This window comes from Ovis aries, chromosome 16 (genome assembly GCF_016772045.2).
Source record: "Ovis aries strain OAR_USU_Benz2616 breed Rambouillet chromosome 16, ARS-UI_Ramb_v3.0, whole genome shotgun sequence".
NCBI classification, from domain to species: Eukaryota; Metazoa; Chordata; class Mammalia; order Artiodactyla; family Bovidae; genus Ovis; species Ovis aries.
Window position 1 is genome coordinate 9,429,172 of NC_056069.1, and position 20,178 is coordinate 9,449,349.

The 20,178-nt window shown below is 42.1% G+C and overlaps 1 protein-coding gene across 1 annotated transcript in view; it reads left to right on the plus strand.

Moving 5' to 3' along the window:
• The window catches only part of MRPS27 (mitochondrial ribosomal protein S27), a 102,484-nt gene that overhangs the window by 21,959 nt on the left and 60,347 nt on the right, over window positions 1-20,178 (plus strand). Inside the window, exons 3-4 of the mRNA XM_004016900.5 lie at window positions 2,444-2,514; window positions 4,743-4,801. Coding sequence (XP_004016949.1) covers window positions 2,444-2,514; window positions 4,743-4,801 — 130 coding nt within the window. The remainder of the gene's footprint in view (window positions 1-2,443; window positions 2,515-4,742; window positions 4,802-20,178) is intronic.

The window sequence follows — 20,178 nt, forward strand, 5'->3', positions numbered from 1 at the left end:
CTCTTAGTTGCAGCACGTGGGATCTATTTCCCTGACCAGGGATTGAACCCAGGCTGCCTCCACTGGTAGCGTGGACTGTTAGCCTCTGGACCACCAGGGAAGCCCCTCTGGATTTCATTCCAAGTGTGATAGGAAACTGTTGGCTGGCTGAGACAAGAAAATAACAGGATCTGACTTATTTTTTTTAAGAGGCTCAGTCAGACTCCTGTGTGGAGATGAGGTAGGTGTGGGGACAGTGGTTAAGGTGACTGGTCAGGAGGTGAGAGGTTAGCTGCGGAAATGGAGAAACTCATAACTTTCAGATCTGACACTTATATGGTTTGCTGGTACGTGGTTACAGAGTATGAAAAAAAAATGGAATCAGCAGTGATGCCTTAGTTTTTGGCCTGAGTAAGCCAGTTAACATGCAGCCATTTACTGAGATGGGAAAGGCTTGGAGGAAAGCAGGTTTGGAGTGGAAGGTTGGAGAATTAAGAAGACAAGCAATGTTAAGACAACACACGGAAATGTCACCTATGCAGTTGGAAGTGAAAGTCTGGAGTTACAGGCAGAAGTCAGGGTAGGCATAAACGTGTGCAGTCAGTGGTCGGTGAATGATGATTGAGGCTATGGGGAGGGAGAGAATGAGATACCCAGGGAGCGGGCAGATGGTGTAGAGTCTGCTCCTCAGGGCACGTCAGCATCAAGAAGTCAGGAGGAGGAGATCCTGTAAAGGAACCCAAGAAAGAGAAAGAGAACGTGTCATGAAGGATAGAATGGTCAACTATTGTTAGAGAAAGGTCAGGGAAGATGAGGATGAAAATTAACCACTGGATTTAACAAAGTGAAGGTGGACTTTGGTGTCAGTAGAGTGAGGAAACCAAAGTCTGATTTGAGTGGGTTCAAGAGAGGATGGAACTAGGGAAGTGGTGACAGTTGTATTGGGGAAGACTCGTTGGCAGCAGAGCAGAGAAGTAGCTGGAGAGAGACAGGAGGAGGTCACAGGGAATTTTTGCCATTTTTGGTTTTTGTTTGTTTAATGAACTACATCCTTTGTTTCAGTTGGTCAGTCAGTCAGTTCAGTCGCTCAGTCGTGTCCGACTCTTTGCGACCCCATGAATCGCAGCACGCCAAGCCTCCCTGTCCATCACCAACTCCCGGAGTTCACTCAGACTCACGCCCATCGAGTCAGTGATGCCATCCAGCCATCTCATCCTCTGTCGTCCCCTTCTCCTCCTGCCCCCAATCCCTCCCAGCATCAGAGTCTTTTCCAGTGAGTCAGCTCCTCGCATGAGGTGGCCAAAGTACTGGAGTTTCAGCTTTAGCATCATTCCTTCCAAAGAACACCCAGGGCTCATCTCCTTCAGAATGGACTGGTTGGATCTCCTTGCAGTCCAAGGGACTCTCAAGAGTCTTCTCCAACACCACAGTTCAAAAGCATCAATTCTTCAGCACTCAGCCTTCTTCACAGTCCAACTCTCACATCCATACATGACCACAGGAAAAACCATAGCCTTGACTAGACGGACCTTTGTTGGCAAAGTAATGTCTCTGCTTTTGAATATGCTGTCTAGTTTGGTCATAACTTTTCCAAGGAGTAAGTGTCTTTTAATTTCATGGCTGCAGTCACCAAAGTGGAGGCAGAGTCTATAGACACAGATGCTCGTAGCCTGGTAGGCCTGATAGCATAGGGTTCCCATGATTGCTTCTGTTTTATACTTAGGGAAATAAGACACAAACCGTGAGCTGAGGGTGAGAGGAGAAGGGGAAGGAGCACACACACTGTTAAGTTCTAGAAGCTGCGAGAAGGCATGAAATAATTATTTTGGAGAGTATGTTGCCTGTTATTCTAGACCTTTTTGGACCCTGAGATAACAGTGTAATCTCAGGAATACCGAGTATGTGTATGGATGTGCTGGTGAAAGGAACCAGAATAGGAATAGCTGAGGCTGAAAATCACTCGTTGTAGCCAGAGTGTCTTGCCGTCTGATTTGTCCAGGGGATGTGTAAAAGTCATTTCATAAATTCCGGCTGAAAACATTTTTGAACAGCTAATATCAGTTTATTTATCTGGTTCAAAATGCAGAAGGAACAAATGTGTAAGCATTGAAGAATCTCCTTTTCTTGGCCACTACTGTCTAATTCCTTTCCCTGGAGTCTGTCAATAATAACACTTTCTTGTGTCTTCTTCCAGAGATATTTTCCAGGTCCATTTTGAAAAAGCTAAATCTATGCTGGGGTTTTTAAAGCAATCCTTTCTCCAATCAAGTAAATACTTTAAAAAAAATTATACTAATGTTTCTCTATTCTCTTTAATTTACTAAGAATAATTTTTAAAAAGAGCATCCCTTTTAATACTGACTTCATAATGTTGACAGCCATCTGGCAGGAGCTGCGTCTGTTAGATTTTTCTTTAGAAATATGTATAGTTAACAAAGTTCTTTTTGCTTCTTTGTCTTCACAGCTGATCTAGCATCTTTGATGGATAAAACGTATGAGAGAAAGCTGCCTGTTAGTTCTTTAACAATATCACGGGTAAGAAAACTTACTTATATTTTCAAGGAAGGAGAAAGAAAGCAAGAAAGACTATTTATATAGATAAGACTGTGTAAATAAAGACCATCTTTTATAGGAAATATTTTTCCAGAGTGTCATATGTTTTTATAATTACTAATAGATATTTTATGATGAAGTAGTAAATTTCTTTGACAGGAACAAAAGGTAATAAGTTTACCAGACTCTGATGTCAGTGATCAGTGTTGTTTATCTAACTTAATTTTTCCAGGATATGATATGATACCATCATTTTTTTCAAAGTTGATTTATTTTTCAAAATGGTAGTATTCACTTGTTAATATTGGAAGTAAAGTTGGTAATTGAGAAAGTCTGTAAAAGACTTTAATTTTAGGCTGCTACAGAGCATTAGATGGGAGAATGATCTTAGACTAGAAATCAAGAATAGAAATTGATCCATTGACCATTACTGACGAGCTTCTATGCCAGCTGTCGTACTGGTTTCTTAACACTATCCCACTGTTCTCATAGCAGCCATATAAGGTAAGCATTGTTATCTCCATTTTGCATATAAGGCTCAGAATGATGGCTTTCCCAATTTTACATAGTTCATAGGTGGAAAAATTGGGCTTTAAACCCAGATCTCTGTGGCATCAGAGTTCTTTTCTGTTGCCTCCCAGAAATAGACCTGATCTTGTCTTCATGAATTTCCTTTGTGACATTGGGCAACTGGGCCCTCTCTCAGTTTGCTCATTCAGTATGGAGACAGTAGTATCTTCCTCACAAGGCTTATGTGATGCTAAACTGAGATCTAAGTTGTGAAAACTATTTCTAGAAATTAATGACACCATAAAATTGAAAAGATTGTTAAATCCGTGAGAGGAAAAAGAAAGAAACCATCATCCCTTTTAGTCTCAGTGCTTTTTTCTGCTCCTTGATACTTTCCTTTTAGTGGGCAAACTGTTTAGCTTGATCATAACCTAGTAATTTTCATATTGGAGAGGAGCTGAAAGACCACTGTTCATCCCTTGTATGATGGATAAAATCTCTGTAGCCGTAATGCCTGCTGTTTGTTTAGGCTGCACTTCAGAGTGTGAAGAGCGTTCATGTAAGAGCCTTCACATACATTTTCTCGTTGGAGCTTCACACTCTTCAGTGCAGGAGCCTTTATTCTGTGTATGCAGACTAGCAGCTAAGTTCCAGAGAGACTCTGTCATCTGTTTATGCCACACAGCATGCAATCAGGAGAGCTAGTTTTCAATCTCGGGTCCTGTGTTTGAACCATATTTTATCTGCCCCTTAATAAGATTTGTGAATCAAATCTATTAAGTCCTCCAAAGAGGACTCAGAAGTCTCCCCTCTTTACTCTGCCCTCCATCCTCCTGAAGGCTTAACTTTATTCACTAGATCCATTATTTCCTACTTCATCCTTTTTGCCTCTGAGTCTTTAGAGTAGAATTCATCCCCAGGCTTCCCTGGTGGCTCAGGCGGTAAAGCGTCTGCTTGCAATGCAGGAGACCTGGGTTCGATCCCTGGGTTGGGAAGATCCCCTGGAGAAGGAAATGGCACCCCACTCCAGTACTCTTGCCTGGAAAACCCCAAGGATGGAGGAGCCTGGTAGGTTATAGTCTATGGGGTCGCAAAGAGTCGGACTCGACTGAGCAACTTCACTTCACTTCACTTCATCCCCAGAAGAGTCTTTTCTGTTTCTCAGATTTAGAGTTAAGGAGCACACTGGGGTATTTTGTGGGTCAAAAGGAGACTTGGTTGGTAGACAGTAACAAGTTGACTGGTCTGTAGCAGAACCAAATCAGATAGGAAAAATGGGTATAAGCCCAAGTTCTCTAGATTTTCCTCTTTTGGGTCATGTTTTTTCAGCCATTAGAGTCTTCATCTTCTGAACTATTGTGTTTCCATGTATTTGGAGCTTGGAAAACAGAAAGTATCAGGATTTAAAGATGAAATACAGTGACTAATTACAGAGTAAGAGGAGCCCTTTCTTGTTCGGAGTGGGGTTTGTGTTTAATTTGCAAAGTTTTTCTAACCAAGGGTGTTCTACATATAGAAAAAGAGAGGCCACTGTAGATTCTTTGCTGGTAGTAGGATAAAGTGGTATGAAGGGTGGAGCCACACTACGTGAACCCTGTCCTAGTAAAACAACTGGTTTATCTTTAAGGTCAGTATGTGACTTAGGCTCAATATATGACATAATTTGTATTCAACCAAAGGTTTCTCTTTCCATCTTTCAGTTTGTGGACAACATTTCATCTCGAGAAGAGATAGACCATGCAGAGTATTACCTTTACAAGTAAGTTTTTCATTTCATTTGACTGTATATTCTCATTTCACATCCCTTTTTAATAACGAAAGTTCATAAGTACTGTATATAATTTTCAGTATCTTGCTTTTAAAGTTTGTGCTTTGGCAATCTTTCCATATCGGTATGCAGAGAGCCTTGTCATTTTTTTTTTATAACTGCATCATATTCCATACTGTGAATATGTCACATTATTTATTTTTGGCTGCGCTTGGTCTTCACTGCTGTGTGTAGGCTTTCTTTAGTTGTGGTGAGTGAGGGCTGCTCTTTATTCTGGTATGTAGGCTTCTCGCTGTGATGACTTCTCTGGTTGTGGAGCACGGGCTCTAGGCATGCGGGCTTCAGTAATTGCAGCACGCGGGCTCCGAAGCTGCGGCTTGTGGGCCCTAGAGTGTGCAGGCTCTGCTGGTTGTGGTGCACGGGCTTTGTTGCTCTGAGGCATGTGGAATTTTCCTGGACAGAATTGAACTCGTAACCTCTACACTGGAGCTGGCTTCTTATCCACCGTACCACCAGGGAAGTCCTGAGTATGCTATTTAAACCAGTTCCCTACTGTAGGGCCTTTGTGTTGTTTTTACTTTTTGTATGATGTACGACACAGCCATTAATAATTCTTACGTAAGTAATTTTGCACACAGTTCTCATAGTATGTATATTTAATATATATATGTAGATGTAATGATGCATATACATTGACATACATACATATTTAGTTTCAATAACTTTTGCCAAAGCTTGCCCAGTAGAGGTATTTTCATACTACTGAATTTTTGTTACTGATAGGAGAAAAAAATATGTCTATCTCTTCTCTCCCTTTTTTATTTAGCTGGAAATACACTTTTCAAGCCCCATTCAGCACCGATTTTCTTTGTTTTTTTTTTAATTTTAAACTTTATTTTGTATTGGGCTATAGCTGATTAACAGTGTTGTGACAGTTTCAGGTGAACAGCAGAGGGACTCAGCCGTACATATACATTTATCCATTCTACCCCAAACCCCCTTCCCATCCGGGCTGCCACATAGCACTGAGCAGCGTTCCATGAGCTATACAGTTTATCCTTGTTGGGTATCCATTCTAACTATAGCAGTGTGTACGTGTCCATCCCAAACTCCCTAACTGTCCCTTACCTCTGGCAGCCATAAGTTCGTTTTCTAAGTCTGTAAGTCTCCTTTTGTTTTGTAGCTAAGGTCGTTTGTATCATTTCTTTTTAGATTCCACATGTAAGAAATTCAGATGGTATTTTTCCTTCTCTGTCTGACTGGCTTCACTCAGTATGACAACCTCTTGTCCGTCCACGTTGCTGCACATGGCATTCTTTCATTCTTTTTAATGGCTGGGTAACGTTCCATTGTGTATATGTACCACGTCGTCGTTATCCATTCCTCTGTTGGTGGACACTTAGGTGGCTTCCATGTCTTCTGTTGTAAACAGCACTGCAGTGAACGTTGGGGTGTATGTTTCTTTTTGGATCATGTTTTCCTCCAGATATATGCCTGGAGTGGGATGGCAGATTCATGTGGTAGCTCAGTTTTAGTTTTTTAAGGAGCCTCCATTCTGCTCCCCATGGTGGCTGTACCAATGTGCATTTCCACCCGCATTGTAGGAGGGCTCTCTTCTCTTCACACCCTCTCCAGCATTTCTTATTTGTGGATTTTTTGATGATGGCCATTCTGGCTGGTGTAAGGTAGTTTTGATTTTGCATTTCTCTAATAATTAGCAGTGTTGAGCATCATTCCGTGTATCTCTTGGCCTTATGTGTGTCTTCTTTGGAGAAATGTCTGTTTAGGTCTTCTGCCCATTTTTTGATTAGGTTGTTTTGATGCTGTTATGCATCATGAGCTCTTTGTAAATTTTGGAGACTAATCCCTTGTCAGTCATATCATTTGCAAATATTTTCTCCCAATCTGTGGGTTGTCTTTCTGTTTTGTCTATTGTTTCCTTTGCTATACAAAAGCTTTTGAGTTTAAGATTTGTATGGTGACACAAAAGATGCTGAATAGCCAAGCAATCTTGAGAAGGAAAAATGCAGCTGGAGGAATCAGGCTCTTGGCTTCAGACTATACTACAAAGCTACAGTCATCAAAACAGCATGGTACTGGCACAAAAATAAAAATATAGATCAATGGAACAGGGTAGAAAACCCAGAAATAAACCCATGCACCTATGGTCAATTAATCTATGACAAAGGAGGCAAGACTACCCAAGGTTGGAAAGATGATCTCTTCAATAAATGGTGCTGGGAAAACTGGACAGCTGCATGTTAAAAATGAAACTTTTTAAAGATTTTTTTAAAGATTATTCTTTAATACCATACACAAAAATAAGCTCAAAATACATGAAAGGCCTAAATATGAGACTGGACACTATAAAACTCCTAGAGGAAAACATAGGCAGAACAGTCTCTGACATCACATTTGTTTTTTAAATCCATCTCTTAGAATAATGGAAATAAAAACAAAAATAAATGGGACCTATTTAAGCACTATTTTCAACTAACACTATTCCAAAACTTTTTCTACATTGCTGCGTTTGCTTCATTCTTTCTCACAACTGGGAACAATTCCACTGAACCTCAGATATACTCACCCCTGTGTACAATCTATACCACTGAAAACTGGAATAACCTAAAGCTCATTATGTAAAAGATTGATCAAATCAGTTCAGTTCAGTTCAGTCGCTCAGCCGTATCCGACTCTTTGTGACCCCATGAATCGCAGCACTCCAGGCCTCCCTGTCCATCACCATCTCCCAGAGTTCACTCAGGCTCAACGTCCATCGAGCCCGTGATGCAAATAAATTATGATTCACTCTTGTAGTTGATTTTTCATCTATCAAATAACTGTCGAAGTGATACCTTACAACTGACTTTTCATGTGGTTCCTTATTGTGATTTTAAAGGCCTCATTTATGACTTGCTCCAATTCCTAGGCAGCAAGAAAAGATTCGGACTGAAATTTAAAATGTTTCCAGTAAGCGTTGCATTCGAAGTTCCATTTGATCTTAACACTGTTTTGATCAAGAGAGTTTTCAGTTATTTCCATCTGAGTATATTTTTTAAAGCCTTCTTTAGTGAAAATGTTTCCAGTTTTTTCATATGTGATATTGCTAAGTAGCAATGAGACTTCTTTTTGTTTTCTTTCTGAATTGGGTAGATTCTACCATCATTTTGGTGTTTTCTTTTTTTTTTTTTTTTTGATTTTTAGGAATTTATTTTAAATCATAAATGTTTCTTTTTTTCTTTTTCTGAATGTTCACAGAAGCTGAGAGAGAAGTATTTAAATCTCAAGTAGATGAGATTCCTGCTGCTACTGCTGCTAAGTCGCTTCAGTCGTGTCCAACTCTGTGCAACCCCAGAGACGGCAGCCCACCAGGCTCCCCTGTCCCTGGGATTCTCCAGGCAAGAACACTGGAGTGGGTTGCCATTTCCTTCTCCAAGATGAGATTCCTAACCTTAAAAAAAATATTTTAAATCTCAGATTGCCTTTCAGTGTCCTAAGTTTAAATTCTAGGCCCTGAAACCGTGATTGCAAGTGCCCTCTGACCCTTCCTGGGCTTCCCTGGTGGCTCTGATAGTAAATCTGCCCACCTTGCAGTAGACCTGGGTTTGATCCCAGGGTCAGAAAGATCCCCTGGAGAAGTAAATGGCAACCCACTCCAATGTTCTTGCCTGGAGAATTCCATGGACAGAGGAACCTGGTGGCCTAAAGTCCATGGGATTACAAAGAGACATGACCGAGTGACTAACACTTTTTTTCCTACCCTTCATTAAGATAAACACAAGTGACTTCCTTGGTGAGAGCAAGGAATCTCCTTCCTTTAGTGGATCTTTGACACTGTAGGGCTCCTTTGGTAGTTGATTTTTCCTATGGTGAAAGATGATTTGGGCTAGCACCTTTGTTTGCTTTGTTCATGGGAAAATGCAGAAAATAGTTCCAATTTATAAATAGGAACCATTTTAGAATTCCATTCAGGACATAGTGCCATGGTCTTAGAAGAAATATGTCCCAAGTTTACCTCTACCTCTGAAGCATAGAACTCATTTCAGCGTGTATTTACTGAGCACCCATCGTGTGCCCAGAATTTATCCAAAGTTCTAGGCATGTAGTGATGAATAAGTTAGACACTGTTCTTGTCTTCATAATTAAAGTGTAACTGAGAAATTTCAGTCCTCCCGAAAGGCCTTCTGTGATTAATTCTTCATATCATGTTCAGTTTTGTGAAACCTGGAGTCTTATTGAAAGTCACAAAATCTCTATTTCCTATTTTTAGTTAGGTCATGTAGGATACTCTTGTTCTTGTCCATCTTAAATCGAAGCCATTGTTTAATTTGACATTCCATCCTTTGCTTAATCAAAACTAGTGTTCTCACCATGACTTAATCACTCTCTTATTTCTGTTCTTTCTCTTCCCATTGCCACGAAAATATAGCTCTATTTTACTCAGCTTTTTTTTTTTTTTTAAAGAAACATCCTTGTGACTTGATGATATTGTTGTCTGTGTGTGAGACTTGGTACAGCACCATAAAGCTGCATCAGCTTTAGATGATGGAGGCTGGCCAGTGTTCGTTCATCAGCTAAGTATCATCTGCTTTCCAGCCTTAGAGGATATACAAAATATAATAATGCCTCCACAGAGTTACAGGTCAAGTTATGAACTCTTGAGGTTTCTCTCCTTTAATTGAAATCAGGAGTGTTAATCCTGAGGACCTCAAGAGCCTGTGGGATTTCCAGCAGTCTTCAGCATGCGTGGTTGCAGTGCCTAGCATTTTCACACTGGTGTCATCTCGGAGTAAACAGTGGAGGATATGGAAACATAGGAGCAAGTTATTAATCCTGCAACTAACACTCTCTTGCTCACTGGCCTGGGGAATTTCTCATTTCTCAGGAGGTATCCTCCTTGAGGGGAAGGCTGGCTGCCACCTCTGCCGCTGGTGCAAATCGTTTCCTGCCTCAGCCTGTAGAGACCAGGCTCTGTGAGCAGAGTGTAATGGCTGCATCCCCACATCTTTGGTGATCAGATCTTCCCGGTGATTACATAAAGTCTGAGAGAAGAGGAGAAGTTTGAAAACCTGGAGTGGTCCATGGAGAACTGGTTGAGCATCTTCCATTAAGTCAGATGCAGAAGTAAGCAGTTCCAAGCCCCACAGTTCAGGGTGTTCCTGACACATGCCGGTGTGTTAACCATCCTCTCATCCCAGCAGAGACTCAGCCTTTGACTCTCCTGAAGTACACAGGTTTAAAAGTTTGGGGGCATCAACATTAGAGTCCCAGGCATCTTTTAAGGAGAAATACAGAGGCTGCTCTTTAGATTGCGTGAAAGTGAAAGTTGCTCAGTCCTTTCTGACTCTTTGCGACCCCATGGGCTATACAGTCCATGCAATTCTCCAGACCAGAATACTGGAGTGCGTAGCCTTTCCCTTCTCCAGGGGATCTTCCCAACCTAGGGATCAAACCTGGGTCTCCCACATTGCAGGCAGGTTCTTTACCAGCTGGGCCACAAGGGAAGCCCAAGAATACTGGAGCAGGTAGCCTGTCCCTTCTCCAACGGATCTTCCTGATCCAGGAATCAAACCGGGGACTCCTGTATTGCAGGCGGATCCTTTACCAACTGAGCTATGAGGGAAGCCCCAGATAGCAGGAGGGAGAGCAAATATTCAGCCACCCCTGTTTGGGCCCTAAGCCTCCTCTCTGAGGACCCACAACCTTTTGACCAACTTCTGCACTGCTACTTGTAAGTAAATGCAAATACTAAGGAAAGAGACATCATGCTTTAAACAAAAGAATAATGTAAACTAAAGATGATTAAGTCAGTTAATTCTAGGAGCCGTATAGGTGGAGAATAAAGAAATTTTTTTTCAAAAAAAACTTGATTAATACTCTACAACAAACCCAAGAGTAAAAATGAGTAAAATAGTAAAAAAAAAAAAAAAAAAAAAGCTAAATTGAAGTAAATAAAATATGAAAGCTAAGAAACAAGAGAACAGAACCTTCTAAGAACTGTTGGGCTGTGCAAAATAAACATGATTAAAGTAAGAGAATAAAAAAGTAAAAACCAAAATAAATCAAGATAAGAAGGACTTGAGCTGGGGATTTCATAAACTGTGTATACTGTGGCTGGGAGGTTAGGACAGCAGGCACAGGCCTGCTGTTGCAGGATACTCTCAGCAGGCTGAGTGATAAATCCCTTCATGAATGGCTTGCAAACTGTCCTCCGAGGAGCCCTCGAGCTGGTCCCTCGCAGGGGCCTCGGTGCGAGGCTGGGAGAGCAATAGGCTGTGAGGGACAGGCCAGGCAGCTTTGCCCGCAGCCCTCGGCTGCTGCTTCAGCCAGAAAAGCTGTGCTTCCAGCTGCTTTATGGATCATGTTGGCGGGAGAGAATTCAAGGGGGAGGTCTGTGAACCTAGATGAGAATAAAATTACATTTTTATTTTCACTCACCTTCCAGTAATATTTAGCATTGCCTTCCGTTGTGAATATTGACAGCAGACTACAGTACTGTTAGTGTCTTTCTCATAAATAAAGATTTCTTTAATATCTTTTAATATTGATTTTCTTATATCTCATTGGATTTGTTGCCAGAATCTTGACAAATTATGCTCATCACTGCCTAGAACCTGCATTTATAATTAAACTGTTGCTGGCTAGTGTTATTTCCTTTATTAATGGAGAAGCGCATGTGACCATATCTCAGGGACTTTTTGATGTTTTGATAATTTTGTTTCACTGTAACTGGTTTCCTTGGTAATCCTGTATTTAAAACATTATGAGAAGGTGCCATCAGACTGCCTGAGAGTTCATGCTGCAGAAAAATGTTACAAACCTCACTGTGAAGACCTTTTACTTGGATTTCTTCCTGCTTCTTCCCCTAGGCCTTTTGAAGTTTTCTAGTTCTTTTTTTTTTTTTTAATAATTCTATTTATTTATTTTTGGCTGTGCTGGGCCTCTTTTGCCACACTCAGGTTTTCTCTAGGTGCAGCGAGCAGGGGCTACTCTAGTTACAGTGTGCAGGCTTCTCGTTGCGGTGGCTCCTCTCGTTGCAGAGCGCAGGCTCTAGGCACAAGGACTTTGGTCGCTGCAGCACACGTGCTCAGTAGTGCGGCTCACAGGCTTCAGAGCACGGGCTTAGCAGTTGCTTCACACCATGTGGGATCTGGATCGAACCCCTGTCTCCTGCATTGGCAGGCATATTCTTTACTACTGAGCCACCAGGGAAGCCCCTGTTGAGAAGAAGCCTTTCGTCTCTTATTTTAGGTTAAACCTCCTAGAGTTAGGCATATGGGTGGGATATGTGTCAAGTTTAGATACAGGCAGTCTCTTGTCTCCCCACTGGAGCAGAAGAGGTTTGCTGAAACATGAGGTTTGGGGAGGCCCTGAGATGCTGTCCGAGCAGTGCTAGGATGGGCTTGGGCAGGAACACCTCTGCTTGACTGTAGTGTCATCACCTCTTGCCCCACTCCAGCCCCAGGTTGCAGAGGAGCCGCAGTGTTCCGCCCACAGTAGCAGCAGAGCTTGGCAGCCCGGGAGAGAAGGTAAGCATAGCCCAGCCCAGGACAGCTGAGAGGAGGAGGCTGCTTAGTGCTGGTCAGCATGAGAAGGTGACTGCTGATCCATGCTCTACATTTGTTAAGCACAATTTTACATGTCCCATGTCAGTAAAAGGAATTCAGCGAATTTTCCCCCCTCCTTGGGCAAAACATTAATTTTTGCTTTCTGCCCACATGCCCTCTCATTGGCTTTTGAAGAAAAAGGGCTTCCTACCTTTTGCTTTACTATTAATTTATAGTGCTGCTAAGAATCTGATCTGCATCTTGATGTTACTGACTCAAGAGACTAAGGCATGGAGATTCACTGAGCACACTCAGCATAGAAGGTGTGCAAGTAAGCCATGTCTGTCCTGCAGTGAGAAGGGAAACCACTAGGGCGAAATGTCAACAGCGGGACAGGGCTAGAAAAACCAAGGCAGTGCTTTCCCAGCGCAAGAATCGATAAGGGTTTCAGATGGGGCTGCAACTTATTTTTAAGAAAACTGAGGCAGAAAGAATTCCATGGAAACCAGAGTGGTGAGGGGGTGTGTCTTTCCTGAGCCACCTGATGAGCAGTTCTATGCTCAAGACTCTCCAGGTTAGTGCATGGTGCCCATGTGCAGACGAGCGAGCCCTCAGGCAAGCTCTGGGTCTCCCTTTCAGGAGGTAAAACTGCATGTCATCGGTGAAATTGTGGCACCAGTAAAAGGTGTTGCTTTCACGGTTTATAACAAGCTTTAACAGTGGCTGTATTAGTATTTGATTACTGCATTAACAGAATGCAGAGCCAAGCCATAAAAGTTCCTTCTTCTGTGAGACATCCTCCTCTTCACTGAGGATGTTTGCAAACTGCGTTTTTAAAGGCATATTTAGACTTTCAAATCATTTTAGCATGGTGGCAGTTTAGAGATGCATGAAATTAAACTTGCTTCTTTTACTGTTCATGCATCAATAATCTAAACTGATAATTTAATCTGCAACATAAATGGTCAGTCCTGAAGGATAAGTGATAGAAATTTCTAACATTTACTTAGCGTTTTCTATTTTAAGAATACATTTTTAAAAAAGGTAGCCTTTCAGGTTTTAGCAAAAATGTCAGGAATGCCACATTAATTGTCACACAGTAAGAAAAGATCTCTGCAGAGCTCCATGAGAAGGTCTGTTTTTCTCAGAATGCAGCTCTCTGTGTTGTCATGGAGAGTGGTGTGCCACCCATTAATGAGAGGAAATCAAGGTTGCGTGGCAGGCAGTGTGCTGCCAACATTTTCATCCACGCTGTACCTGGGCCTCAGGCATCTTTCATCCATGGCTTAACTGACCTGGCATATACCAGGCATCCCCAGTTGGAGACGGATGGCAGGTCAGGAACAGCTGGGGTGAGGCAGATGGCAGCCTGCATGTCTCCAGGTCCCAGGTTGGCAGCCAGCCTTGAAAAGGAAGGACCAAAATAGCTTCATTTTTCAATAAGCAAAAATATCCACACGGTTCCTTAGAAGGTGAGTACACTACCCCAGGCTTATGTTGTAAGAATCCATTTCTGCCTGTAGGAAGAAGGGAATGGGGGAGTTTATTAGGAGGGAACACTGTTCATGAGTTAAGCAGTAGTCATTTTTCTTTGTGGGCATAGAGATTGTGTTTTATAGCACTAAAAGGAAATTTAAAATCTTTCTGTTAGCATACTGCCAGATCTCATCATGTTTGAACGTTATTAAGGAAAGAGCAAAGAGCTCAAGGGGCAGCAAATGAGTCTTAGAGCATTTTTTATAAACAGTTTCATACTTTAAATAGCTAAGTGGTTTTTGCAGTTCTTATTTGCTCATCCTTGCCGCAGGCCTGGGAGAGAGTTAACTATTAATGGCTCTACATGAGAGGATACCAGATTGTCAGGAGCATCGTCCACACCTTGCCAAAGTCCCGTGGAGACTCCACTCCTGACTTTGCACTTCTCTCCCTATACTGATCTTGTTATTTCAGCCTGGAGCCTGGTAATAGGAGTGTAGAGGTAACCTTCAAGGGTGTTTTCCCGGCTTTGGTTCTGACGTTCCACCCAGCTTGCCCAGAGTGATCTCACACATTGCTCTCTGATTTCTCTGTGGTAATGAATGGGTCCCTGGAGACCCTTAACCTCGGAGTCCAAAGCAGTCCCTGCTGCTGCTGCTGCTGACATCTGTGGACAGGTCTTTGTAGAGACGTATGCTTTCATTTCTTTGGGGTAAATATCTATCTATGTGTGGAAGGCTGGAGCATGTGGTAGGTATACATTCCAGAGTGTTCATACCATTGTCCAATCCCAACAGCAATTTCAGGGCCTCCATATTTTTGCCAGCAGAGTTGACCGTGCTAGCATGTGTTGTTTAATGGTATCTCACTGTCACTGTGATTTTAATTTGTGTAAATATTTGCCTGATATTGAGCATCTTTTCATGTGCTTATCTTCAGTCCTTACAACTCCTTGGTGAAGTATCTGTTGGTCTCATCTTTTATTGAATCATTTGTTTTCTTAATATTGAATTTTGAGAACTTTTTCTCTTGTAATTTTATTTATCTTTTTATTCACTAACAGTATTTTTCAAAGAGCAGTTTTTATTTTTGATGGAAGTCCAGTTTGTTATTAATAGTTTTTTCTTTTCTAAATTGTGCCTTTGGTGTCAAATGAGAAATCTTTGCTTCACCCAACATCACAGAGATTTTTCTGTTGTGTTTTGTTTGAGAAGTTTTATAGTTTTAGGTTCCATGATTAGGTCTGTGATCCATTTTAAGTTATTATGTTTTTTTATATGCTATGAGGTAAGGGTCCAAGTTAAATTTTTGGCATAAGAATACCTAGTCCTGTCAGAACCATTTGTTGAAGACTATTCTTTCTGCATTGAACTATCTTTGAATCTTTGTCAAAAATCAGTTGAGTGTAGACGAGTGAGTCTCTGCGCTGTTTTGTTCCTTGGATCTCTATTCTGCTTCCTGTCTTTTCTCCCCCTTTGGCTGCTCTGGACAGCTTGTGGGATTTCCCTGACTGAGGATAGAGCGCTTGCCCCTTGCAGTGGAAGCACGGAGTCCTAGCCGTAGAGTGCCGGGGACGTGTCTCCGCTGTCTCCCTGATGCCAGTGCTGCACTGTCTTCATGGCTGTCTTTTCCGGCCAGTCTTAAAATTAGGAGATGTAAGGCTTCCAACTTGGTTCTTTTCTTTCTTCAAGGTCGTTTCACCTAGTCTTTGGCACTCCATATCAATTTTAGAATCACAGTGTGTGTCTGTGTATGTGCACACATACATACATAAATATTTCATTAATAATACGGAAATTAGGAGCAAAATCAATTCCAGAAATATGTATTGAATGCCTAGTATATGGTGATGGTTTAGTTGCTAAGTCATGTCCAACTCTTGCGACCCCATGGACTGTAGCCCACCAGGCTCCTCTGTCCATGGGATTTTTTAGGCAAGAATACTGGAGTGGGTTGCCATTTCCTTCTCCAGGGGATCTTCTGGGGATCAAATCTGGGACTCCTGCACTGCAGGTAGTCTACTGCATTGCAGACAGATTCTTTACCTATTGAACCACCAGGGAAGCCCAGTATATATTTAGAAATAAGATAGCAGGAAGATTATAATGGTATGAAGTGAGATTGCTTTTGTGAAAGTCAGTAATCACTCTTTTTCCATTGAAGACAAATGTAAACTGTCCTGACAGAATTTCGGATTTCAAGTCTGTAAGACAAATGATTCTCATCTCTGTTTATAAAGGAAGTTCCAAAGCCAATAGAAGGTTTAAGAGAAGTACTTTTTAATTTGCCAGAACTGTGGTATGTTCAAAGGAAGGATATGAATCACTACAATCAGAAAGTTTATAAATTGGCTGGGGATAACTAGATAAAATAGAGTGGGGCGAGAACTAACTGTATGGGGATTTACAGGGGCCTACCCGGAGTAAGGCAGGTTATAGAGAGCAGCATGCTGGCAGCATCATACATTGCTTGTAGATATGTAAACTGGTACAACTTCTGTAGAGAGAACTTGGGCAACATTCCCTGACAGCTCAGTTGGTAAAGAATCCACTGCAATGCAGGAGACCCTGTTTCGATTCCTGGATCGGGAGGATGCCCTGGAGAAGGGAAAGGCTACCTACTCGAGTATTCTGGCCTGGAGAATTCCATGCAGTGTCCATGGGGTTGCAGAGCCCATGGTGTCACAAAGAGTTGGACACGACTGAGCAACTTTCACTATCAAAATTATGAACACACATATCCTTTGACCAATAATTTCACTTCTCAGAACTCCTGACACACTGCATACATGTGGAATAATACCTGTTACAAACAGATTATGTCCATCAAGGCCTGTGTATATTAGTTTTTCAAAAAGTACTTTTAAAAAGAGCCTCAAGATTATTCCCTGGAGGCTCAGACAATAAAGAATCTGCCTGCAATGCAGGAGACCTGGTTAGATCCCTGTGACTGGAGGATCCCCTGAAGAAGGGAATGGTAACCCATTCCAGTATTCCTGCCTGGAGAGTTCCATGGACAGAGGAGCATATTTTTGGGGCCTTCCCTGATGGCTCAGATGGTAAAGAATCTGCCTGCAATGCAAGAAACCCAGGTTCAATCCCTGGGTTAGGAAGATCCCCTGGAAAAGGGAATGGTAACCCACTCCGATATCCTTGCCTGAAGAATTCCACGGACAGAGGAGCCTGGTAGGCTGCAGTCCATAGGGTCACAAACAGTCAGACACAATTGAGCAGCTAACACTTCTGCAAGAATGTTAGTTGTCAGTAGATTCCTGAGCAGTGTGTATCATAAAAGTATTTCAAGAACATTAGTAACAGTAAAATTTGGACTGAAGGAGATTAAATGTTGGAGGGAAATTTATTGTCTATACTTAAGGTGATAAAGGGGATTCCCTGGTGGCTCAGACAGTAAAGCGTCTGCCCACAATGTGGGAGACCCAGGTTCGATCCCTGGGTTGGGAAGATCCCCTGGAGAAGGAAATAGCAACCCACTCCAGTACTCTTGCCTAGAAAATTCCATGGATGGAGGAGCCTGGTGGGCTACAGATCACGGGGTCGCAAAGAGTCGGACGCAACTGAGCGACTTCACTTAAGGTGATAAAAGGCCTGTCTTGTAGTAGTTGACAGTGGAAATGAAGAGAGAGATTTTGCGCATAAGAAGGAAAAGTCAATAGAATTAGTGATAGGATGAATATAAAGTTAGAAAACAAGGTCAAAATGAGCTGAAATTGAGCCTCAGTTAATGAGGAAATGTCTGGTACGTTGATTGTACCAGTATTGTACAAAGTATTGGAAGTACATTTAGAAGACAGCAAGGGGATGGGGTTTTCTTTTGCCTCTTCATTGTTCACATATCTGTTTCCAGGTTTGCTGCATCACATCTTATACCTACTGACCATAGACCTTTGGAGACAGACCAACTGCAAAACATACCTGCATTAGGGCCTGCCTGATAGCCTGGCACCAGGAGAGACTAGGTGCTCTCTAAAGTCCTGCTAACTCCCAGAGTCTGTGAAGTTAAGACTTAGGAAGACTAACCAGTTGTTGCTGTGTGACAGATCTGAGTTCTAGTTGTGGATGAAGGCCGGACTTCAAATTCAGGGGCTCATCAGCTAGACCACCATGCCTCTTTGTGCTAGTTCTTTTTCCTGAGGCAGTTTAGAATATACAGTGAATACTAAATACCTCTTAACAAAGTGACCTGAATTTAACTAAACCCAGAAAAACCAAGCATATGCAGAGGTTTACCAGTTAAAAATACATAGTCACAGGGAAAAAAGTGCCGAAAAGACCCTGAAGGAATCACAGTGGGAGGAAAGGATCAGGACCTGTATTTTCAGGACCTGTTTCCTGGGTTGATTGGTAACTTGGAATTAATGAATTACCTGGACATCAGCTTCCTAGATGAGCAAATGATCCTGGATCCCTCTCAAGGGACCTTAACATATCTGAAACCTGTGTTTCTCAGTCTCACTGATGCAGAGATGTAGAAGTTGCTCAGTTGTATGTGACTCTTTGCAGTCCCATGGTCTGTAGCCTACCAGGCTCCTCTGTCTGTGGAATTTCCCAGACAAGAGTACTGGAGTGGGTTGCCATTTCCTTCTCCAGGGGATCTTCCCAACCCAGGGCTCCAACCCAGGTCTCCCGCAGGCAGACACTTTACCCTCTGAGCCACCAGGGAAGCCCATAGAGATGTAGACATTAGTATTTTATTACCAGGAGCTTCAGACTTTGAAAGTATCATTTCAGTTCAGTTGCTCAGTCGTGTCTAACTCTTTGCGACCCCATAGACAGCAGCACACCAGGCTTCCCTGTCCTTCACCAACTCCCAGAGTTTGCTCCAACTCACGTCCATTGAATCAGTGATGCCATCCAACCATCTTATCTTCTGTCGTCCCCTTCTCCTGCCTTCAGTCTTTCCTAGCATCAGGGTCTTTTATAGTGAGTCATTTCTTCACATCACGTGGCCAAAGTATTGGGGTTTCAGCTTCAGCATCAGTCCTTCCAATGAATATTCAGGACTGATTTCCTTTAGGATTGACTGGTTTGATCAAGAGCCTTCTCCAACACTGCAGTTCAAAAGCATCAATTCTTCAGTGCTCAGCCTTCTTTATGGTCCAACTCTCACATCCATACATGACCACTGGAAAAACCATCGCTTTGACTAGATGCACCTTTGTTGGCAAAGTAATGTCTCTACTTTTGAATACTCTCTCTGGTTTTGTCATAGATTTTCCTCCAGGGAGCAAGCATCTTTTAATTTCATGGCTGCAATCACCATTTGCAGTGGTTTGGAGCCCAAGAAATAAGTCTGTCACTGTTTCCATTATTTCTACGTCTATTTCCCAAGACGTCATGGGACTGAATGCTATGATCTTTGTTTTTTGAACGTTGAGTTTTAAGCTAGCCTTTTCACTGTCCTCTTTCACTTTTGTCAAGAGGCTCTTTATTTAGATTCTCTTCACTTTCTGCCATAAGGGTGGTGTCATCTGCATATCTGAGGTTATTGATATTTCTCCCGGCACTCTTGATTCCAGCTTGTGCTTTATCCAACCTGGCATTTCACGTGATGTACTCTGCATAGAAGTTAAATAAACAGGGTGACAATATACAGCCTTGATGTACTCCTCTCCCTGTTTGGAACCAGTCTGTTGTTCCATGTCCAATTCTAACTGTTGCTTCTTTACCTGCATACAGGTTTCTCAGGAGGCAGGTCAAGTGGTCTGGTATTCCCATCTCTTGAAGAATTTTCCAGTTTGTTGTGATCCACACAGTCAAAGGCTTTGGTGTAATCAATAAAGCAGAAGTAGATTCAGAAGTAGTTCCAGAAGTTTTTCTGGAACTCTCTTGGTTTTTCTATGATCCAGCAGATGTTGGCAATTTGATCGCTGGTCCCTCTACCTTTTCTAAATCCAGTTTGAACATCTGGAAGTTCTCAGTTCACTTACTCTTGAAGCCTGGCTTGAAGAATTTTGAGCATTACTCTGCTAGCATGTAAAATGAGTGTAATTATGTGGTAGTTTGAGCATTCTTTGGCCTTGCGTTTCGTTGGGATTCGAATGAAAACTGACCTTTTCCAGTCCTGTGGCCACCACTGAGTTTTCCAAATTTGCTTGCATATTGAGTGCAGCACTTTCACAGCATTATCCTTTAGGGTGATGACTGAGCCACAGAGACTGAGCCAGACCTGCCTTTGAAAGTGTAAAGTTATAGCTTTTGTTTAGTTTCTCATTCAGAGCCTTATTTATTTAAATAGTTGAACTGAAGTTCAGATACTTTAACCAGGAATATCAAAAGAATAGCTAACAGATGTAAAATTAAACAGAAAGGATAGGGAATCACTCAT